Here is a 25,573-nt window from a genome sequence, read left to right as displayed (position 1 = left end):
CATGAGGAGGCGAATGGTCAGGGTGACATTCAAACCTCCTCCTGGCTGGATTTTGGTCGTCTCCATGCTGGGGGGAGGTGAGATCTGTGATGGGATATCCTCACAGGACAAATGGGTCCGGAGATTTTCCAGCCAACCAGTCACCTATTGAATTTAACACCACATAAAAACACACATAATAATTTTCAATGACATGACCCCCTCACCAGAGATCATTTTGATGCATTGGGGCAAGAGGGGTACAAAAATGTGATGACTAATAAGTAAAATGAACAACAAACCAGCAATAAACAAATTAAATACGATTAGTTTTAACAGTAATCAATCACAAATAGTTCAATAATATGTGGTTTAGAAGTAAGCTTGTGTGTTTATGCTTCATAATCTCAGGGATAATTCTTCATAGTGCCCATCAGTTGTGGAGAAGGACCTCTTCTGAATTTGTGCTGATTTGCTATACTGCATGTGGTTTTTGCCAGATTTAGCCCTGTCAGGGTTTTTATAAGTTTGATTTCCTGTTTAGTTTAACTTATTTGTGTTTTCATTTTCTTTTCAGTCCACCTGTGTTCTTTGTGCCATCACTCACTCCTCCTCAGGTGATTGATTCCCTGTGTTCTCATTCAGCCTGCTACATCTACTCTCACCTGTTTCCAGGTTGCATTCACCCCAAGTGTCTTCACTGACTAATCAGCCTGGACCTATACATCCTGTCTTCATCCACCTTCTCATCAGTAGAGCATTGTTGGTTGAATGTCACAATCCACTTATCCCCTTGCGATTCTCTTGGTGATTTTGTAATTGCTCCTTGTTTTTGTAAGTCAGGTTTTTGCAGCCACATCAGCTTTTTTGTTTTTTCTTTAACAAAGAGGTTTGAGCTCCTCGTGTTCGTCTGCATTCTGGGTTACAACCTCCTGAAATTGTGACAAGACCTGTGCATTGTGACCAAACATCTCTTTGCTGGTCTCATCTGTTCAAAAGACATTTCTAAAGCAGTTTTGTTGATCTGATACAACTGTGCAAACCTACATCATTCTGCCAGGTTCTTATTAGAGGGAACTGCGTTGTATGAGCATGGGGTACACAAGCCCATTGAGTGCTGCTGACTGTCTTAAATGTTTTCCACTTGTAAATATTTTTTTCTTTCTGTAGAATTATGGACTCCAAATCATGTGGGAATAACCTTTAACCCTTCCCAGATTGATTGACAACAGCATTGCATCTCTGAGGTCATTGCTGATGTCTTTCCAGCCAATGTATCGGTCTACCATTGTCAGCACCTCTAGCGATTGTTGATCCATACTCCACACGCATATATTTGCGCAGTAACACAAATGTTCAATTGAGAAAATAGCAACAAATTAAAGAACAGGAGTCATGCAAATTTAATTTTAGCTAATTTAGGCAACATTCTTGGTGATCAGGACACTTAAAAAAAGTGCTGCTGTCTGTCTTTAAATCGAAGCCAGGGATTACTTTACATGAACCCCAGTGTCTCCATGTGTTACAAATACGCATCGATTTTAATATTGTTCCAAACTTCCAATATGCTTGTACCCCTTGAGCATGAGCTTTGTTATGAAATCCTCCAGCTTTTGTCATTTCACTCAGAGAACATGGTCCAAATGTTAATTTCCAGCAGCAGCCTGTGCTACCTGACATAATTATCAAGCCGGTTAACTTCCTGCTGCAGGGGAGTCTTTCCTCATTCTTTTTCTCTTCATGATGCCACAATTGTTTGGCTATTTAGCTACAGGTTATAATTTCAAGCTAGTCACTGCCTTAATGTGGGCTACTTTTGTTTCAGTTCCCAAACACAATCAGGAAAATGTTTTCCATTAAAACCAAGTGAGGAGGCAATGTATCAACCCTAAGAATGAAGTGAAGTTGCTTTAGCTTGTTTATATGGAGTCTATGTGGGTAATAAATGGTTTTGTCGATGACTGGGCCTTAACGGGGTTTGTTGCATGACAGTTCTACGTTCTAGACAGGTGTTGCATGCATTTCCTTATTTGATTGCTAAACCCAAATGAGATTTAAACAGAGTTTATACAAAACCCATGTACTGTATGTTCGTTACGGTCCACTTATAATACTGATCAACATGAAACCTGGCTAATCTTGTATGTTAGATTGCTCTATTTTCACAACCAAAACCAGTGAACAGCCCAATTTAAGCTTATTTTTTGTCCATATTTTTAGGTTTTGACTGGGACATATCACTGACAGAAGCAATTATAGCAGCTGCTTTGAGGCAAGGACAGACTTAATCAGCTAAAAAGGGGTGGCTGACCTCCATAACTCCCTTTATGTATTTTGTGGACATTCACAGGCACCGTGGAAGTAAATAAATTATTCATCATTATGAAGCATTATCAATCATTCAGTGTTAGGTTTGTGCTAGTTTGGTTTGCTTCTTTTTATGTGGTCAATTCATGCTTACAGTAAATGTGCTTATACTGTAATTAAATCTGACTAGTATATGTTGTTTATATGTATAAAAAAGTAAAAACCGGATGGAAACGTGGCAACGGTACTTTGTTCCATGGAAGTGCAAAAAAGAAATGCCATTTTTCTGCATGTGGTATGTAGAAAGGGGTAAAATAAGTATGAAAGCTCTGCTGTCAGAACAAATGACCAATCTTTCTTGGTTCATGTTGCGTTCTGTACATTGCTTGGCAGACTTCTTCACATCACTTTGAATACATTTAGCGTCGCACAGACACTGGTGTTCAAGATGTCTGAAAACAAAATTGTTCATATGAACGTGTCCTGCAGGTATAATGATCCTGGTGTTTTTGTAAAAAGGTGGCAGGCAGCAGGTTGTGATGAAAACAACACAGCTAACAAGCTCTCGAGTCAGATAATCATCCAGACTCTTTTCACTCATGAACTCAGTGCCTTCAGTAAATACATTAATGTTCTTTTGAAACATGATGTCTGGAGCTTTCTCCATCTCAGACTGTGGTCCAGAGCAGGTATTATTCTGAGTATGGATTGTTATGTCCCAAAGTTTAAATCTCACTCACCATTTACTTTACAATTTGCTGCTGCTGCAAAGAATGATTTCAAATGATACAAAATTGCTTCCTTTTTTTGGTGGTTCCATTAATTTTTTCCTTGAGACTTCATGTATAATTTTCTAAAATCCACTCTCCTTGCTCAAAGCTGTGGGTTAGACTTTGAGGCCCTCTCAACCCTGAACATAAAAAGCAGGTGCACTGATAGCAAAACTAAATGCAAAACTGTCAAACTATGATGTTTGAACAAACCTTTGTCATGCACAAATCCTCATCCCATTTTGACATTACAATCATCTTATGTTGAAAAAAAAAAATGGAGCTAGAGCTGTTTTGGTAAAATCTTATATGTTTAATCTACAACTTCCAGTTTCTGTTTGTGAGGCTGACACATGGTCTACTTTTAAGACTGGGCTTAAGTTTTTCCTTCATGATAAATCCTATAGTTAGGGTTGGCTTGGGTTTTCTGAGCTATCCCTTAGTTATGCTGCTATAGGCTTAGACTACTGGAGGACAAACTGACCACATTTCTTCACTATGCTACTGTCTTTTCGTTTTGTATTTGTAATTTTTTCTATCCTTTCCATGAGTTTTTATCTTTTCCCATCAGGGGGTACACCTGCATCTACATCTGGGCCTGTCATTCTGTGTTTGTTTGTTTCTCCTTCCTGCCCTCTCAGTCCCAGCCAGTCAAAGCAGATGGCTACTTGTCCTGAGCCTGGTTCTGCTGGAGGTTTATTTCTGTTCAAAATAAGTTTTTCCTTTCCACTGTTGTCTTTGTTCTTGCTCAGGGTGGGAGACTGTGACAAAGTGAGGATTCAACACAATCTGCTGGCTTCCTTCCTTAGATAGAGAACTTTACTAATTGGCTTTTCTATGAATGTTTCTGTACAGTGCCCTGAGACAACTTCTGTTATGACTTTACACTATATAAAGAAACTGAATTGAATTGATCTCATTGATATTGTGAGATGCTGTGCTTGGAGTATTTATTGAGTATGATTCTCAGCTACTACTACACCATACTATAGCTCAATATCTGTAACACTGCCCTTTCTTTTGTTAGCTAAGATCAATTTGCTGTGGTGACTATCTTGAGGAGGATTGACTCCAAACATTCATCAGTTGTAGATGACGTTTTATTAGTCTCATTAAAAAATGCCCAGAGATTCATTATATACAGTATTTTGCTAACACACATATAGAGACGCGTGAGGATTTGTGTTTGTGCCCTAGTGTGTCTCCCCCTTGTGGTCTGCTCCAGTTCCTGCCACACCCACCTGTTCCTAATTGTCTTTTCCCCAGTTGTTTTGTCATCTGTTGTTACTGTCTGTATATAAGTCAGCATCTTGGTTTTCCTCCTTGTCTGTGCATTGTCCTGTATGTTGTCTAGTTCTGTTTCCCTCCGTGTCTCCACTTCCTTCCATTTTGTAGGTATTGCTGCCACGTCAGCCCTTTGCTCTCTGCCTTAATAAATGTTATTAATTTATTTATTTACCCCTCAAGTCCCTGTGTCTGCCTGCACCTTCGGTTCGACTAACCGACAGAATGTGATAATGCAGGCCAAAACACAAAATGCGTCTTTTGCCTGTAGCCAGCAATAATCAACATTGTCTTGACTAAAAACCTCAAAGAGAATGAACATATTTGTAAGACTCTGTAGGATAAAGTAGGTGTAGCCACAGGACAATTAGAAGGAGAATGTATCCATTATTATTATTGTTATTATTATTATTTCTAGGATGCACAGGTATTAGCACAATATTGTAAAATTAGATTTGAGAAACAAAAACTGAACTGAATCTACAGTTTACTACATTATTTATGCAATTTACATTATAAACTTCAGCAAAATTACACTGTCATCAATTTATGGAATTCCAACAGGAAGTGCATATATAATCATGTACTAGTACTCCCCACTAACTTGTGCATAAGCATCTTTGTCTTTTTCAATTGTGTGTATTCTGCTTCTTTTTGATTATTTTATATGCATTTTTTTTATAATTAGGAAATGCTACTGGGTGCCCCGAATTCCCCGCTTGGGATTAATAAAATGTCTGTCTGTCTGTATGTCTGTCTGTCATTAGGCTGGATTGACTATGACATTCAAGAAATGTAAGGTTTTTTTTAAAAGACGGCTGCAACTTTCTTTGTAAAAATAATCATTTTAAAAAGCCAACAATATATATGCACTTAATGGACGTTAGATCAATTTTGATTTCTACCACTATCGTCATGATTTTAAGGCTGAACAAGACAGGAACAAACCCAGTGGTTCTGGCAGGACTCGAAGGCCAGGTTGTAAAATTAAATATACTTTTAATAAGGAAAGGAAATATTCTATAAATAGGCTGACATGGCAACCAAACTCACATGACGGGATATAAACAAAACTGGACTAGACCAGGACGAAACCATACCCAACAATGAACCGGCACTGAATAACACACAAACCTAGACTTAAATACACGGACTAGATGAGAAATAATTAACAACAGCTGGACAGGACGCACCGGTGATACTGATCTAAATAATGAACTGGACAAGATGCAGGGTGGTCACAGAGGGCACCATCCTTACTATAGCCTAATTTTACAGACTGGTTGGCACTGTCCACCTTTATTTATAGGCAGTCGATGTGCAGACACCCCCTCAAAGTGTTGTGACCAAACGTTAGAGCAATCTTATTGTAGAACAAGTTTCAAGAAATGTTCTCTCGGATACCCACTGTCTTGTTGAAATCTCAAAATATAAATATGTTGATGTGTTTTAAGTTGCTTTCCAGCAGACCATCAGCCAGACAACAAAAGCAGGTTGTCATCTCCAATCCGTCGACCCCGTTAAGATGATTTACAGAAAAAAAAGCTGAAGCGTGTTCGTATTGTTCTCCTGCCACCTAGCATTAGCTTGGATGGCTAACTCGGTTTCTTGTCTTGTCTTCTGTCTGACCAGAAAATTATTAAATAAACAAAAAGCACCAATTTTACACATGGTAATTAATAAATAAAATAACCTTCAAACGCACGTTTTAGCTTGTTAAATCACATTAAAGACACAAGTAAAAACCACGCCTGACCGGTTAACCATTTATGTGTCGCATTACTACAATTTTAATGGCTGCTATTATAATACAATTAATAAAGTATCCTCATGTTTTTGTTAACCAACTTGACTTATAGCTTACAAAAGAGTAAAAAAAAACCTGAGAAAACATTTAAACTCAACTAATAAGTCAGTGACAGACCCTGTATAGTTTTAATGACATGCCAAATTATCATAAGACTTAAGATTGTATCAGTATGTGGCAGTTTATTGGTAAACATTTTATTTTTGTATGATATAATACCATTGTGTATCAGAGAGGGCCTTCTCTAAGAAATCTACCACTAGTTTAACTGTTCTTTCATGCTCCAGGGACAGTTACATCAAACCTGGGACATCACCTAGAAAAATCCAGACATTATTTACCTTTTATGAAGATCAAACTTGATCACCACCTCAGCGCTTAAAAGATTTGCAAAACGTACGTCCTCCTATTGCTTGGACACATAGCAAAAATGGCAATGAATGGTCATGGTCATGTGGGTGATGAATCACGGCTCCTGACGTCACCCACAGCTTGTGATGGGTGAATAAACCCAAGATTGTGGAAGCTGATCCGACCACCCTGCTATGATTTGACCACTGCATTGTCAAACGTCCGCCTTGACATGAGCAAAAGCAAAAGACATGAAGACATCCAGATTAGGATGTCCCTCAGGGCGTGTGTCGGGGTTGGAGGGAGCAAACAATTGTTCTTCTGAGTGACATGTTTCATCATTGCTAACATTGTTCTGTGCTTCCATTTGTGTGATTTGTTTTTACAGTACTGATATAATGTTCTAACATTACTTTTACCTTTTTTTTTTTTTTGGCTGATTTCAGGTAAATCAGTTTATCTGTCCAACAGTTGCCCGGAGCCCTTAATATGATAAAAGCAGCCGATATCTGCTTACTTGCACTGTCTACATGCAAACATCCGTGCAGTTCAGATTTTCATTCGCTTTTATTGCTTCAAGCAAACACAACGATAATTTATTCAACTGGATGGTTCCATTTCTATGCAAAGGGAGTGTGCAGGAGGCTCTGTATTGATGATTTACTGATAACATGTTTGTGGCTATTCAGGTCAGTTACAGCACCTGCATGTTTTTTTTTTTTATCTTATCTGCTGCTTTATGTTTGTGTTTATTAATTTATTCCTGCTCTGACAATGTTGGTGCCTTTTATGCATGCATGCCTTGGCATACCAGTGGAAATGTGCCAGCAATGTAGATGTTTTGTGTTTTTTTTTTCCAACAATGACATGGTGGCAAAAAATAAAAGAAAATTAAAAATCTTAATAACAATAAAATGTCAAATAAATTTCAAACAGTGCGTAATCTTAACTCAAATTCATGCATGATTCTGGTTTAATGCTTGAAACCGTTCAGCCGTCATCCTGATCTTATTTGCAGGATTAATAACAATAATAAAAACTTTACGAGAACATTTTGTGTTAACAAAAGGCAGAAATAAATGAAATTATTGTGTTGTTCACAGTTTTATTTTCAGCAGGCAAGATCTAAAAACTGTAATAAGTTCAATAATCACCTTTAGTTTCAAACAATTCAGAAATTGTACTTTAAAAAGTGACAACTAATAAGGAGTAAATTGAACTAAACTATTTTTATTTTACAAAGTATCAGTATGATGTCTATGGGCAACAATCCAACAGTGTATTTAATACATCTATTGTTGTCCTGGAATAATTGTTGACAGTGATAACTAAGTTATCACTGTTGTACTTGACTGTTTTGGAGTAGTTGTTAAATATTTTCTTTTGAAGCTATGAAAAATGAAAAACTTGACTATTAACATTGTTTGCAATCAAGAAATGCAGTTGATCAATTACTTAAAAGTGATCTGATTTTTATCCTGATGCATGCTCAATAATCCAGGTAGAAAAATCTAAAAAAAGTTAAGTCTGGTCCTCTGGACATTCATTGCTTACTTTTGAATGTCCAGAGGACCAGACTTAATTTTTTTATCTGATTTTTATTAAACTAATTATTTATTTGAGTTATTTTTAGCTTTTAATTACAATTAATAGTTTGAGTATTTAAACAGTTTTTGACTTTTACCATTCTTTCACTTGTCTTGTTTTTATTAAAGTTGTTTCATTTTAGGTTTGATTGCACAGCACTGGTTAACTCTGATATTTTTAAATGCATTTTATAAATGTTGTGGACTTTTCTAGCCATTTATACTTTATATCCTTGCTAAGTTAAACACAAGGCGTTCTGATAAAATGGTGTATTAACAGCTAGTCCATTTATTTTTAAACAGAACTATCTCCAGATCATGCACTGTGTTCCTGAAGGTTCCAGAAGTTTGATATCAGGAATCAAATGTCTAACAAATCACTCCTGTGGTTTCCAGGTGAATCCACTTCCATAGTAAAAAGAGATGAACTAAATTATTTGAAAAACTAAATGTTTGTTTGTTACAAGCCGTGAAATGCCCTTACAATTAAACCGGAGAGTTCGTTCAACAAAACATATTTTCAGAGATAATAAATGATGTGGCACGAGACCTAACTTCATTTCCAATGCTACATTTTTCTTCATGACTGCGTTTTCAAAGATAAATTGCAGAAATCAAAAGGGTGGGCTTACATGTGATAGATAATACGAGCAAGAACAATGTAGGCAAACACAAAAGACCAATGCTGAGCCCAAAACAAATCGAGTTCCCCCCAGGAGTCTAATTATGTTTAAGACCAAATGCCCACAGCATTGTCTGAACTCTCTAATCACACCCCAGCTCCACAAACTCCATACCTATTAAATGATGTGTCAACAGTAATACATATTACCAGAAATGGAATATTCTTAGAGTTTAGGCTCTCTAAAAGCACATACATAATCAAAAATAAGTTTAAATTTTGGGATTTATTTTGTGTATTATCTGTAAATCCGTTTATGTTGCACTATTATAGTTAGACATTTGACATTATATTACTTTAGCATCCTGTGTTTAAACTGCAAAGTGCCAAAGAAAAAGACTTGCTTAAGTTCCTGCTGTTTATGCTGCTCCTGAGATCCAGAGCTATGCAGAAAATACCCAGGCCTAAATCTAGGTCTCACTGCTCCAACAATATCAACATAACTGGTCCAAATCTGCTTATCTTTATTTCAAAACTATTCAGTATGAAATCCTTGGAAATGAATGGTAGCACAGTGGTTAGAGAAGGTGAGCCTGTGATTGGAAGGTAAGAATCCCAGAACTGACAATGGAAATGTGAGTGGGAAAGGAAAAGCACATCTGCCTCCACCCTCATTTGCCCCATTTTGGGCCCTTGAATAAGGCCCTTCACCACCCAAGTTGCTCCCTGAGCACCTCGGATGGCAGCCCTCTGCTCCACACAGAGAGCTGTGTAGCTCAATGGTCTGGTTTTTTCAGGAAGAGCATTCAGTGTAAAAACAACTGTCAATTCTTCATGCGGGTTCACTCACTGTGGTGACCTCTGAAGAAGGGAGCAGCCTAATTAAAATAAATAAATGAATAAAGTAGATTAAATCATTTATGCAGCTGCCAGGTAAAAGTTGGTACAAAACTTGTTGAATCCAGTGCGATGAGAAAAGAGATGGGTATATAGAGACAGGTGCAAAATAAGGTTTTTGTACTCAATCAGGTATGGGTATAGTTTGGGTCAAAATGGGATTATTTTAAAGCAATAGTACGGTAATTTGTCATTTCCAATCTAGCAATCTGCTGACCAATCTCGACCTTAATATCCAAAATGGCTACTTTGCAGGTAAAAAATGGTGAAAGCTGCAGTAATAGTCCATTACTTTAGCTGGTTTAGTTTTTGGATTAAGATATCTGTAGCGCACATACCCTACCTCTTTTAGGAAACGTTACTAAAGCATTGGTATGCATTGGAATCCAATGTTATGTGCTTGTTTAGCTAATAATAGATAGCTTGGCACAGCAATGAGCAAAATCCATTGATTTTCCAACCTGGGTGTGAAGTCACGCAGCACTATTACAGTGAAAAAAAAACCTGGGGTTAAACCTATATGCATCAATTTATTATATCTTTGTGCTAATAAAATCTCATCTGTTCAGTAATTAAGTCATCATCAGGTTGTTTTTTCTTTAAATGCCCCACAGGACGAAACCAAAGGGGCTCACCCACCTCCAATATGTATTGGAGCCTCTCAAAGAAAGTTGGTACTTCACTTACTTTTCAAGATGTCATGCTCACAACACTAACATATATTTATGGTGGCAGCCATATTGGATTTTGATGTGGCACAGATGGACTGAAAGATAGATGGACAGAGAGTATTCCAAATCCCCCCTCTTCACTCCTCAATGGGGGAAAAGAAAGGGGGACTGACTCTGATTTAAGTGGTTGTGTACTACATCACTAACATTTTTATGTCTCTTTGAAACACAAAGTTGAGGTTATTGTCCTCACCTTAATCTTCCTCTATGCATCAGGCATGCTGATTTTCAATAGAATAAAAAATGGGTATCATGTAGAAGCATGCTACAGTTTTATCAGCACGTGTTGCCTTATCATGAAACATCACAGGCTGAGCTTGTTCATTTGGATTCTGTCCTGCTCAGATCTCCCCTCCATTCTTGTGCAACTTAAAGGTTACACTTTGCATCTGTCGTTATAATTTTTTTGTGTTTTCATTTAGCCAAAGGCGGGTTTTTCTCACGCCACACCAACATGTTGGGTTTGTGGACGTTGGGCCCAGGATTGAAAAGAACTTCTGCAGGCTTGTAGAGTACGATCAATATTTTACTAAATACTTAATATTATTCAATGCATATTTTGAATAAACATAAATAAAATTAAAATTGCTGCTGGAATTCCTGTTATTCTTGCCACAATGTCATAAATTATGCATCACTGACATTCAAGTAAGACATTTCCTGGGGTGGTGGTGATGCAGAGGTTAGAGCGTGTGAACGGAAGGTTGCCGGTTCGACTCCCCAGATCAACAACATTAAAATGTGAGTGGGAAAGGTGAAGCCTCCACCCTTGTTTTCCCCATTCTGAGCCCTTAAGCAAGGCCCTTAACCCCCCCACACACACACACCATCTGCTCCCCTGGGTGCCCTATATAGCAGCTCTCTGCTCCACACAGAGGGCTGTGGTAGCTCGGTGGTCTGTGGTTGTGTCAAGAAGGGCATCTGGCGCATAAACAACTGCCATCTTTGTTTGATGTAGCGACCCCTGACAAAGGGAGCAGCCAAAAACAGACAAAAACGAGTACAGATATTTAAAGACACCTTTAACACAAAACTTTTTACTGTTTCATGAGATCAGGGGACTTTCTCTATCAGTAAAAAAAACCTTTTGTATTAAAAAAATTATTCTAAACCATTTTGCTTCTAAAATAAAATGCATGGTGACTTTTTTATTTACATATTTTTGTTTGCATATGATCTCTTTGGGCAGACATAAATACATATTGTATTTAGGAGTTGAATGAGCAGTTGGTGTTCCAACATTACGTGTTTATGAAAAGACACAAAGCAACAATTAAATATGAACATTAATGCAAATGAAAAGCTATGAACAGACAGAAGAACTATCTGGCTGTTATTTTATTTAAAATGTTATCTACAGAAATATTACCTACCCTATAGTTCAGTTATCATGTATTTGACTGCAGTAACATAAATATCTGACTACAAATTATAATAATTCAGTCAATATATGGTGTGAAATTAAAATTTAATTAAATTTACTGACCAGGACTTTATACACTACATCTAGCTAATGCTATTAAAAGTGTTGCCAATTTACCAAACTGCCCAATTTTGTCTTGGTAAATAAATCTGAAAGCTGATTAGTTTAATGGCATCTGTAACTTCTTAAAGTGCGGACAGAAGGCATTAAATAACTGAACGTAAATTGTTATTATTCTTGAGATGTTTTTCTGAATCATGTGTCTCAGAACTGAACATTGTGTCTCAGTAGGAACATCAACACTTGTCCTCTGAGACGGCTGCAGTCGTTTTTCACATCTTTGAACCTGAAGTCAAAAGTCGATGCCGGCATGAAGGTTTGTGTAAAATCCAAAATTAAAGTCAATAAAATTATATAACAAAAGTTCTAAAACTATTTAAACTTTGCAGGCAGAAAGAAAACTGTGCAAAGTAAATTCCTGTCTGTGCTGAAACGCAGTGGGATTATTTATATGCACGGCTCAGATTATCATGCAGCTTTATGCTTTCTAAATAATGCAGCTCACAAACGCATCACCGCACTCTGGGAGAATATTTACATCAGTTTTCTTTAAACCAAAGAAGATGAAAAACACATTTATGTTTATAATGTCAAAACTATTGTAGATTTGTTTGTGTAGCTGTTTGTTAGTAAAATATGTCCTAAACCACAGGTGTACAAAGTGTGGCCCGAGGGCCACTAGCAGCCCTTGGAGTGATTTTGTTCAGCCCACAACTTCAGTTTAAGTACAGTGTAATTTTGTCCAGCAGGCTTAAGAGGTCAATGCAGACTTTCTGTAATTTAGCTGGTAATCTTTTTTTTAAAATATATATATAAAGTATAAGTTAAACAACAAAACGGATGAAAAAAACAATTTTCTCAAAATTAGCAATATTGAGCAAAACACAAAACTTGGGCTATAATCTTTTTATTTTCAGTTCATGGTAAACCTTTACTGAAATCTACCAGAAATGAGACATTTGGATAATTATTCATAAAACTTGGCTAAAAATTTCAGTTGATAAAATAATCAAGATGGAAATTGGACATTTTTCAATAGATATAATGTGGTATCATCTATACGAGTTGATCAACTTTATCAATCTTTCTATGAATCTCTTGTAGTGACTGAAAGCTGGAGGATTTTCCAGAACTTTGATCAGCCTTTTGTATTGTCCATGGTCCAAAAAGCTGACCCCCCCTCCCCCCCACACACACACACACAAAGGACACTTACTCAAATTATGCTTTTGTTGCCGAGAACAGAGTGAAATTAACTTTCCAAACATAAGAAAACAACAAACATAGGCCTCAAAAATCCATCCATCCATCCAATATCTTTACCCGCTTCTTCCATTTTGGGTCACGGGGGTCGCCGGTGCCCATGTCCAGCAATCACTGTGCGAGAGGCGGGGTACACCCTGGACAGGTCGCATGTCCATCACAGGGCCACATAGAGACAAACGAGACGAACAACCATTCACTCTCTCTCTCACACCTAGGGACAATTTAGAGTTACCAATCAGCCTAACATGCATGTTTTTGGTCTGTGGGAGGAAACCGTAGTACCCGGAGAAAACCCACGCATGCACGGAGAAAACATGCAAACTCCACCCAGAAAGGCCCCCAGACCGGGATTTGAACCTGATACTGAGCAAAGTTTAGCGTGGTAGTAGCTGAGAGTCATTCCAAATGTTCACTCCAAGCATTAAGAAATTGTGTTTTTTGTTTAAAACTTTTGCATGCAAGGTGATGGGTAATACATATTCCTTCAAGTAATGCAAGTATCATCATTAAGATGGTTTTATTTACATTACCTGCTTATATTGTTTGTCATATTTGTCATTTCATACAAGCTGTTACTGACTGACACAAAACCCAGTTAAATAAATCTATGACGCTTTGTTTTCTTGTCTTCACATGTTTTGAATAATTTTCAGAACAGCTTTAAGACACTCTCTTCTTTTCACATATTTAAATTAAATCTGAACTTTTGAATTAAATTTATATTTCTGTTTCACTTCTGTTATTCCTGTAGAAAATATGAATTATTATTTATATAATTCCCCTGATTTTATTGCACAATGCTTCTTTTTGTTTTGAATTTCATACCTTTTGGAAAATCTGTCTCATAATGTTATATTATTGTTTTAAAACATTTGCACAATGGTTCTCTACCACCTTAAATAAATGATGTTGCATCTCAAACAGATAAAACAATTATAAAAAAGAATATCGGCTAAAACTAAAACAACTACATATTTAGAAATATTACAACATTTAGAAAATATTTGTAAAAACAAAATTAATTTAATAAATAAAACTACATTTGCTCTATATCTTCATGATTTATTTGAATGTGTTTCAGTTACCGTAGTGATTTTATTCTTTGTGATGAGCTAACCTTGTACATAAGTACTCAACAAACCATTTGCAACAAAGATCACAACGAGCTCACGTCTGTGATGTTTTCTGAGACTAACTTTGTTTTGTTATCCCCAGAAATCTGAATATCAAAAGAAAAAAATAAAATGCTCAAAAATAAATGGAAACCAAGAGTTTGTGATCAGAAATAAAATAAATTTTTTCTGTGGTCTGAAGTGATTTGATCTGTTTGTGTAAAAGTATTTTTAAGTAAACAGTTTGTAGTTGCAGTTTGCGTGTGTGTTTTGCTTCAGATTACCTTGTAGGGACCAATTTTACCCCAAAAAATCATGCATTGTGAGAACCAACTGCTTTTTATGGGGACCAAAGCCAGGTCCCCATAAGGCTAAGTCTCATTGGGGGGTTAGGTTTAGGACTAAGGTGTGAACTGTGGATGGGTTAGGGCTAAGGTTAGGCATGTACTAGTAATGGTTAGATTTAGGGTATGGGCCAGGGTTAATTTATAAAAAGGAATGGAAGTCAATGTCAAGTCCCAAAAAGGTATGTTGTCAATGTAAAGTCCCCAAAATGTACGTTTGCAAGAACATGTGTGTGTATGTGTGTGTGTGTGTGGTTGGTTAATATGGTCAGAGGGAGCAGAAGCACAGACATCCTCCCTTCCAGGATTCTGACAGGAAGCCAGTATCTTCAGTCTTAGTCGGATCAGTCCAACGCAGTAAAGACAGTCAGCTTAGATTTACCTCATTCTGCACACGATGAAGCGTAGCTGCGAGTAATAAATGATCAAAACACACGCAGGTGAATGCACAGGCACGCAAACACGCTCAAAGGATTTAAGCACAAACAGGAAGTGGGGTAGGCAAATAGGCAGCAGAATCCTGAAAGGAAATATGTGAATCTGTATTCCTTTCTTCCTCAAAACTTTTAAGAAAGCTGAAGCCAGGCGGCGTTAGTCACAGCAACACACGTGGGCTCCTCCATAATGTGTGGCGGCAGCTCAGATTAGTTTAAATTCGTCACAGAGGCCGATTTTGTGGTTCAAGTGTAAATTGGAAAATCTATAGAGGAATACACATTTTCCAGTTTGAGGTGATAAATTTGCTGCTTTCTGTTTTTTTTTAAGTTGTAAATCTATTTGATTTTTTTATTTAAGGCTGTCATTCTAAATTGGGAAAGGAATAAACTCTACAATAAAATCATGTAGAGGAAGTTCAACTAATCATTGGAAAGGTTTTGAAAACACATATTGCACTAGTTGTCTCTTTCACAGGCTACATTTAATTAAAGGCGCTAATTAGTTCTGTTTTGTATTTACCTGCTGCCCTTAAAGGGGGACAATCATGTAATTGACTGTGTCCTTCATGCACATGTTTGCTGGTCTGTTAGCAAAACTTTTCATTAACTACTGGACAGATCATTATGAAACTCTCAGAAAGTAATCACTGGATGAAAATCCACAAGAAATTATCTTTTGGTAATAACTTGATGGTGGTCAAGATGGCTGCCACAGCTAGTCAAACAAAAAAAAAACATTGCTTTAAATTTGAGCTCATGGTAGATGCTGAGGGTCATCCTAAACATACCCTGAGTGCTAACAGATCACTGGTTTTTTTTTGGCACTAACTGTTATCGAGTCGATCCTGCCTGTTTTTGAGAACGAGAGAAGGAACTTGACATGTTTTTGCAAAGTGATTCAACTTACAATAAAATATTATGTTCCTCATCATTTAAAAATATACTGAACTACATACCGTAATTTCCAGCCTATAAGCCGCTACTTTTTTCACAGGCTTTGAACACACGGCTTATACAATGCTGCAAATAATTTATGGATTTTTATTTTTTTAATGGGCTAACCAGTTTCATGTCACCAAAAACATTTAGCCTCATCGCACCTGGGTGCTCACAGAACTGCTCAATGCACGTCTCTCATGGGGGGTGGGTCCTTGTGACTCAATGAGACTACCTGTCTAAATAAAAGTTTAAAAAAATCTGAACAATGAAATTGAAAAAATGAAACAGGTCACAGAGGGGATGAGTGGGATTTGAAGTTAGCAATCAATGACTTTCTGGTAGGCTTTCTTTTTTCCTCTCTTTTTTACCAGTCGTGTTACCGGCACTGTTAAGGAAAAAATAAACTTACTGTACATATTTGTGTACGTTACCGGCACATATTTAATTAAAAGTTTAAAAAAATCTTTCTGTGAAAATATTTCATCTTACAACTAGGGATACATCGATCCACATTATTTTACTTCCGATCCCGATACCTAAATCTCGATATCGGCTGATACCGATCCAGTTCCGATATCATCATCATTATTGATTTTATATGAGGCTGTAATAATCTCCTCTCAAGTATAATTTGTACAAATATATGCATGCATGTCCAAAAAGGCAACTTGAGGTAAATTTTATATTGTTGGATAAGTTTCAAAGTTAGAATTAAATTCCACTAAGAAAATGTGTTTTTTTTCCCTAGCTTTAAAGTGGATATTAAAAAGTGATTAAATTTAAGTGATTGTTTAGTTGTTTTTTTTAAATAAGGGGGAGATAAATATTAATTTTGGTTTCATCTGGTTATCAGTTGGAAATTCCTCAGGGAGGGGGTGATGAGCGTCAGATCACATGTTCTCCAGGCAAATTCAGAGAAGATGGCCTTCAAGGCCAGCCAAGGGAGCTATATTCAGATAAAGACACAGTTGTTTTGGGGACAGACAGAACTTAATGACATCTACGTTGAGTCTGTGTTGGTCGACTCGGTTCCGAAATGTCCAAATTACATGGCCACACCAATGGAACGTGACTGAGTAAAATCCCCAAGATCTAATCCATTCAGCCCAAAGCATTTGAGTCTGGGTACTCGAGACACGAACCAAGCCATCATAAAGGCAAGCAGCGTGATCGGATCCAAATTTGCTGACGACGACTTCCTTGATTGTAGATAAAACCAGCAACTATCCAAATCCAAAAAGCAGGAACCAGTTATCGTAAATCCAATTAAATATGCATCCTTAAAATCCACAGATGGCAGCAGAGATAGACCCATCATCAAGTCTTCCAGTCGATGAGATATCCAGCTGCGTGCGTGCCAACAGGGCAAATCGGCTCGCCTAAAGCCTGTCTTCTCTTCGAAGAAATGTTGTAAATTGAGTTGAGGGACCAACTGATCAAATCAAGTCCATAATTATGGTTCGGAAGATATGCAAGAGAGAGAGGTTTAATGTGGTGCTATGGCTCTGCAGACATTGCACGTTTCCATCTTGTTTTGTGGTGTTTCTAGTGTAAAATACTTCCACACGACAGATATGCTTTGATAAAAAGTTGGTTAGTCGTTAGCCACAGTGCTACTCGCGCAGTCCTCACATTGTAGCTGGCTACAAACTATGAAAGGTATTTCCTGAATGTGAGGCGGGTCTTAATAAGGTTCATGAGACACGCCTCCGTTCAGGAAATCCATTCCATAGTTTGAAGCCAACATGCATCTTGGATCGGAAATCTGCAGGTTGGATCAGAAAAATCCGATATGTAAATTATGCTGGTATCGGAGGCCGATGCCGATACTGGATCGGATCGGCCGCATCCCTACTTACAACATGGACACCTGCAGCTTATAGACAAGTGCAGCCTAAGTACAATATTATTTATTCATTTTTAATTTAATGGGAACGACTTATATTCGGGTGTGCTCAATAGTCTGGAAATTACGGTAATTAAAAGCATAAATGAAAAGTGAGCAAAAATGTAATCACACACCCCCATATTTTTTTCCTGAAAAATGTAAGCATTAGTGACCCATTTCTTCCTGACGCTTGCATGTTTAAACGTCTCAGTGATGCCCCTCATCAGTTTTACATTGACATACCAATTAATCTGTTTCCTCACCTGATTTATTCTGGGAGTTGTGTTCCCAGAGCATAAAGGACAGCAGAGCTCGTTCCACTGAGAATCAGATCATCAGCCTTTTGACTTCCCTTCAGCTTGGCAGGCGGCCCATGCTAAAACCCAACACACAAAAATATAATTAGCTTGCAGCAGATTTAAACAAATACTTTGTATTATCTATTAGATTTTCAGTTAATTAATTATAAGCAAATTAATTTTCTCCGTGACCAAATTTTAAGAACAGCTGGTCAGTAAAACCAGAAACAATCAATGATGTTAACATGTCTTACCGAAGAGCGATCCCAAAAATCTCCTGGGTTTTTTCTTCCAGGTCATGTGACCTGTGGCTTTCAGCTGCCCTCTGAAAATAAGTGACAGGACGTCTGATGGGTAGATCTAAGAAAGAAAGAAAGATAATTGGTTAAGACGATAACAGCATGTCATACATTCAAGTTTGATTGTCAGCAGCAGATACAACTCAAAAACAAGTTGATTAAAAAAATCAACTCTGCAAAGTGAGTGTCAATGTTTATTTGCAAACACTTGGAGCAATTTAAGAAAAACTGAATTTATTAAATAAAATTGATAGAAAAAAGAAATCTGACAGCCAAGAAATTAAAAATCACTTTTGCTTCACTTGTATAGAAAAACCATGAATGGTGCAGATTTTTAGTCATCCATGGCAAGCAAAAAACTAAATGCATAAATAAATAAAGCCATAAATTAAATGTATATATTTTCTGTTGCTAAAGATGCTTTTCTTCCCATCATCTTTGGAGGAGATAGATCAGTGGAGCGGAGCCATGTCTGCTGTAATGAAGCTGCTGATCTGGTCTGTCACAGTGAAGAAGAAGCTAAGCCAAAAGTAAAAGCTCTTCATTTAATTGTCTATGTTCCAACCCTCACTAATTATTACAGAAAAACAAAAGTCCTGGATACAAACACTGTGACTGCTGCTGAATAGTTAGGACTGTAATTTGGTTACCATACAAAAAAAAACTTTAAATTGTAATTCAGGCCAAAAAATGTAGAATAATTAAAGAAATCTACTTAGAGCAATCAAAGTACATAACTGGACTTACTTTGTTGCACAAGTTTAGCTAAAGTGGTTTTAAACCAAATTAATTTGGCAGCTGGGCTCAGAGGATCTGTTAGAAAAAGAAGTTAAAAATATTGTTAATACGCTCCAAGTGTGCTGCTGAATATTTCAATGCACATCATGCAGCATAAACTCAAGGTTCAAAGTGTTTAGTGTAAAAAGAGGCCACATGTAAGCTATTTATTGGTTTAGCATAGAAATAATGCTGTTTCTTACTTTGTGCAGGTGAGATCCTCACAGTCAGCTCTCCTGAGGAGGACCAGAAAAGAAACCCTGCAAAACATGAATACATTTCTTTCAAAATAAAGGTCAGCTGAGTTTTGTGCAGCAGCTCCATCTATCACCGTCTTCTGGTATCACAGAGATTAGGTGCATTCATTCACACACACTCATGTACAAACCAAACACACAAAACAGTTGTGGATACACGATGAAAGGCTGATTCCTCTCTTTTGGAGGATCTTACTGCCCTCTGCTGGTGATTCATGTGAACAACACAATTCAGTTGGAGGTGAAAACCACAAAAAAAACACTTGAGAAGAAAAGTGACACCTAAAGTTGACAAATAATTGGTACATTTGTGCTGAAAATTCATTATTATTTTAGGTTTAACATAAAAAGCACAACGACTACTTCATTCAGGTTTTACAAACTATAGTTATCCTAAAATAAGGTTTGTTTTAAATTGTTATATTGCAGTAAAACTGCACTTGAGAGAAAGAACGAAGAGGCAGTGAATAGCCTCCTATAATCTACAGTTAACGGTGGGTGTGGGGGCTGGAGGTCCCCAGAGGTGAAGCTCTATTAGCACACAGCATGAAAGTCATGGAAAAGGAGCCCCAGCGTGCTGCAGTCCCCTGACAGCATCAATGTTTAATGATATCTAAAAAGGCTAATTCCCCCTCCCTTGGTTTCGGCTCTTATCCTCTCATTAAATATCCTCACAATGTCATCCTTTTTTCCAGAATGTAATGCTGACCCCATCTTGTGAAGGACTCACCCGTCACCAACTGTAAATTCATCTTGCGCCTTCTCTTTAGTTTCTTCCAGCACTTGTGCACACACACACACACACAACAGGATGTGTTGAATGGGAGGCAGCCGCTAACTTAACTTCCTTGTGTCCACAGGTAACGCACAACCACATACAAACACATGTAATGTACATGTGCATAACAGAACCTCAACCCTAGTATAATCGTTAACTTTTTTTTTTTTTTACTTTAGAAAACTCGGTGTTTACATGAATGGAGGAGAGAGGAAAGCACACCTTCAGAGCACCTCAATGTGCCTTTTCAATCGAAAAATTAGCTAAATATGTACAATTTTGTATTTGTATTTGAGGTGAAACTCCATGTCTGAAAAAGTGAAGATGTTTTATGGAATGTAAATAAAAAATAGAATGCAATGATTTTCTTTCCAGCTGCTCCTGTTAGCGGTCTTCACAGCAAATCATCTGCCTCATGCTCACACTTTCCCAGCATCCTTCCTCCTCTGTCACACCAGCACTCCTCTTCATATTCAACATCCTTTATCTGAAATATCTATCCCTTCTTTGCACATATCCAAACCATCTCAGCATCTTTTCTAACTTTGTCTCCAAACCTGAAATGTCATGATGGACCTGTTTCTATTTAGGTTCATTTTCATTAGTTCTTTTTCCTCCACCTCTCCAGACTCTCTTCCACCTGCTCCCTACTTTCACTTCAGACCACAATGTTGTCATTTTCAACACAGCACTCAATTATAATACATTGACCATGTGACGTTTCAGAAGTGACAATAACAAATTTATACTGTCTGTTCGCGTATAAACTTACAACATATTGTGTACCCACATCTGTTAATTAATTAACTGATTATTTTTTGCTTCCAGCTGGGTTCACAATTATAGCTGAAAGCTGCATCTCTGTACATTTATCAGTAAAATACAAGACAAGGCTAAATTAAAGACAACAACTTGACAACAACAAAAACTTGTTTTTTTTTATTCTTTTTACAGAAAAAAAACAGTTTGTAATAAACAAGAAGTCAGCAGCTGACTAGAAACACCTGTCAGTGTTCATGAAGATGGCTGTTTGTGTGACTAGCTGGGTTTTATTTTGAAATTAGAAATTAATTTGATGCCCAGAAAAGTGGACATAAATGTTTATGATTGTCCCTTAACAAAGAAGTTATTTTATAACTTTTAATACTTTTATACAAAAACAGAAATAAACCCACTTTTTATGGGTACAAGTTTTAGCACTTTAAAACAAGCAAACTTTCAGGATCCAAAACAGTTTTTAAAGGCCTTCAGAATGTTAAAAAAAATATGCATTGATAAAAAAGACATTTAGAAAGCCAAGATGGGAACAAAATAAATAAATAAATTATTGTCACTCTGATGGTAATTACACTGCTTCTCCCAAAAAAATTCTGTCAAGTCAAGTTTTAATTTTCTTTTATATAAGGCAAAAAAAAAAAACAGAGCAGGAATTTTTTGGCTTTTATAAATGCACAAATTTAGTCAAAGTTTAAATAGTTAATATAGGTTCAGTAATTTAAATAGTTTACTTTGAATTTGGTTGAGAGAAGTTATTTAATGTGACTGGATCAAGTCATGTGTTTTCACTGCAAGCCAGGAAATGATTGATCAAGCTGCATCAGCTAAAATGGCATAACCAGACCCAAAGTTGCATCATGCCACCAGATCCCAGCTCCTTACTGGGTCAGTTTGAGGGCTGGGTTCACTCATCGTTCTGGGTTTTGCTGGTGGGTCAGACCAGGATAGACCATGAGGAGAGGACTAGCCAGGCCAGGCACTGCCCAAGGTAGCTGAAAGTCACTGACCACTTCAAGGATCGGTGTCTCAGCTGATGAGGTGTGCTGGCAATTGACAACCTTCAGCTGGCTTACACTTTAGGCCAAAAAAACGAGTCTTACAGTGAGAACAACAACAATGTTTCATCTTCAATAGTTTACTGAAACTGTCTAACAAAAATTATTACTTAACAAATTTGTTTTCTTTGCTCAGAAATGAACAAAGACGGAAATCAGACAAACGCATCAGGATGGGGAAAACATACGAACTGAAAAGTGTAACACATAGAAACTTTGTTTGAACTCTCAGAAGTGTTTTGGCAAACTCTCAAACATTATAACGACTCGCAGCTCTCTTTTAAGCCCCACATCGAAAACTTGGTAAGGAAACTGAAACTTAAACCGGGTTTCTTTTTCAGAAATAGATCCTGTCTAACTCTGAATGCTAGAAAACACCTTGTAACTGTGACTTTCCTTCCCTCCATTGACTACGGTGACATTTACATGAACGCTCCTACAAAGTACAAGCATCTTGCAGAGGTTGGATTCTGTCTATCACGGTGCGCTAAGATTCATAACTGGCTGTACTTTAACCATCCCTGTATTCATTGATCATCATTAACTTCACGTAGACACTGGTACATTTTCATCTTTAAATCACTTCTTGGTCTGCTGCCTTCATACATCTCCTACATGTCGCTGCGTGAGTGCAGCTACAGCGTGCGCACTGAGGACATTATTACATGCAGTGTTCCCTCAGTGCGGACTGAACTTGTTAAAATGGTCTTCTCCTACTCCTCTCCTGTATCATGGAATATCTTGCAAAAAGATCTGAAGCTCTCACCCTTGACCTCTCTATGTGGCTTCAAACATCTGGTAAGTTCCTGGGAACAACCGACGCAGACATGTTCCTGTTTTTAGTATTTTACAAGGCTTTACAATGTAGCTGTTTTTGTTTCTTTTTTTAATATTATTTGTATTTCTGTTTTTTAAATTTATATGCCTTCTTTTAAGATTGTCTTCTGTTGTCATCATTCTTTGTTAAAAACAGGTCTTTCTTGTAAATGAGTCCTTGAGGCTTAATGAGACTAACCTGCATAAATAAAGATTGAATGAAAAAGCAACTCCCCTTTTACATACAGGTAAACAGATTCTGGCAACAACAACAACAAAAAAAAACACTTACAGAAAAGTGTCTCTCAAGGAAAAGTTATTTTCTGACAACAGAACTGAGACAACGTTACAATTTAACATGATTCCATTACAATGATTGAACACAAAAATCATCATTATTCATGTTCACACCTGTCATAATCAAACAAAACAAACTTAATTAATGATTTTGTTCTTTCTTTCTTAAAATCATAGAAACAAGTAAACATTATTCAGATTGTAGCTGACTGAGTCCAAGGACAGTGAATGTGGAAAACATCAGACAATATTCAAGTCAAAAGTAACTTTAAATAAAACAGTTCAGGGTGAATCAGGTAGACAAGCCAAGGGTCAGTGATCAAGCACATCTTCACTTTATACTAAATGTAACTTATATATTATTTTCGTTTTTTTTCTATAACCAAGACTTTAAAAGCATTTAAGCCACAGCATAGCGTGCCATTTTAAAACATAGATGTGCTCCCTTGCACACTTGCACCCACAGAAAGCCTTTAATGCACCGTCGAGCGCACATGCACAAAACCAACATATTCTCAAGGACACACAAACACAAGGTGCAAGCTGGCAAAAATGTCCGAGGAAATGCTTATACCCACAAACACTCAGGAGGGGCTGAACGGCACTTAAATGGTCACTCACACACACAGACCAATATCAGGAGCTTAGCTGGCCCTACTGAGCATTTTAGCAAATGCTGCTGGCCTGAAGTGGTTTGTTTGGTGAACTTCTGTCAGAGAAAAGCCATCATTTGAAGTCTGAGAAGCAAGAAACCGTTTGCTTTGAAGTCTTTGTGCGTAAGAGATGATTTGTCATTTGTAAGGAGGGATTAGTCGGTGCTGTGTTTATTGGAGTTAGCGTTTTCACTGAAGCATTTTTTTTTTCTGCTCCTGACTGCTGACGCTGAGTGAGCAGCATTTCAAAACCTCAGCATCACACTAACATAACAACTAATGTGTTACATAATCCCAACAGAGAGCGCGCTCGCTCCATCTTACCTTTGTGGGGATTTAAAGTTTACCGAACTTGTCGTACCTTAAAATTTACAGCCGTCTAGTCAACATAAGTTTCAACTGCAACAACAAACCCTGCTACGGAACAATTTTGTTTCAGTTCCCATTTTTAAGTTTTCAGTACACTGTAAACTTGAGTTTAATGAGTTTTTTTTTTATAGTTTTTTCCAAGTTTGTGAATAACATACAGTCCAAGATCACTCCGTTATTGTATGGTGTTCCTCAGGGTTCAGTCATAGGTCCTATTCTGTTCCTTTGATACATCAGACCCCTTGGTAAGATTAGCTTCAATAATATGTCTTACCATTTGTATGCTGACGACATTCAACTGTACTGTTCCTTCTATGACTCATAATTACACGTTAGCTGAATTAGTAAATTGTGTTTCCCATATTAAGGCATGGCTAGCTAACAACAACGCTGCACAATGAAAAGATCCAAACAAATTCCATGTGAATATCCAATATTACTACACACATAAAAGGAAACAAAACAAATCACCCCCCGCTCTTAAATTTAGCAGATAATGTTACTCTTTGGGGCAGCACCGTGGCACAACTGGTAGAGCTGCTGCCTCTCAGTGCGCAGGTCCCTGGTTCAAATCCTGGTCCGGGGGCCTATCTGGGTAAAGTTTGCATGTTCTCTCCGTGCATGCGTGGATTTTCTCCAGGCACTTTGATTTCCTCCCACAGACCAAAAACATGCATGTTAGGCTGATTGGTAACTCTAAATTGTCCCTAAGTGTGAGTGAGAGTGAATGGTTGTTCTTCTTTGTCTCTGTCCTTGTGATGGACTCCAGACCTGTCCAGGGTGTCCCCTACCTCACACCTATGGACAATTTAGAGTTACCGATCAGCCTAACATGCATGCTTTTGGTCTGTGAGAGGAAACTGGAGCACATTACCGGGAGAAAACTCACAAATGCATGGAGAGAACATGCAAACTCCACCCACAAAGGCCGCCAGCTGGGATTGAATCCAGCGACCTTTTCACCGAGAAGCAACAGGTCTACCTGCTGAGCCACTGTGCCACATCTGTGCATACAGGTTATTTATAAAACCTGAATTTTATGAAGGTCCATGTTGTTATAGAGAGCGCAAATCACTTGTGTTAGATAATAAATCTAGAGCTGAAAGTTTTATTAAAACATAGTTTCAAAGAGTAACATCCATCCATCCATCCATCCAACCATTATCTTTTACCCGCTTCTTCTATTTTGGGTCACGGGGGTCGCCGGTGCCCATGTCTAGCAATCACTGTGTGAGAGGCAGGGTACACCCTGGACAGTTCGCAAGTCCATCACAGGGTCACATAGAGACAAACGAGACAAACAATCATTCACTCTCTCACTCACACACAGTGACTGCTGAATTTGCGCACCAGTGACCCCTGCAACTTAAAAAGGAGGAAGCGAGCAAATGCA

At 37.6% G+C, this 25,573-nt stretch overlaps 1 protein-coding gene across 1 annotated transcript in view; it reads right to left on the bottom strand.

The window, feature by feature from the left end:
- LOC119419011 (poly(rC)-binding protein 3) overlaps positions 1 to 25,573 on the bottom strand; it is a gene marked incomplete in the record, with an annotated part of 64,048 nt that overhangs the window by 17,030 nt on the left and 21,445 nt on the right. Inside the window, 5 exon segments of the mRNA XM_037686306.1 lie at positions 1 to 144; positions 18,067 to 18,179; positions 18,357 to 18,462; positions 19,149 to 19,214; positions 19,382 to 19,438. Of these exon segments, the coding sequence (XP_037542234.1) occupies positions 1 to 66 (66 nt within the window).

Source organism: Nematolebias whitei, chromosome 13, assembly GCF_014905685.2.
Source record: "Nematolebias whitei isolate Nwh7 chromosome 13, NemWhi1, whole genome shotgun sequence".
NCBI classification, from domain to species: Eukaryota; Metazoa; Chordata; class Actinopteri; order Cyprinodontiformes; family Rivulidae; genus Nematolebias; species Nematolebias whitei.
The sequence above is the reverse complement of the archived record's forward strand: the minus strand, read 5'-3'. Positions and strand labels throughout refer to the sequence as shown.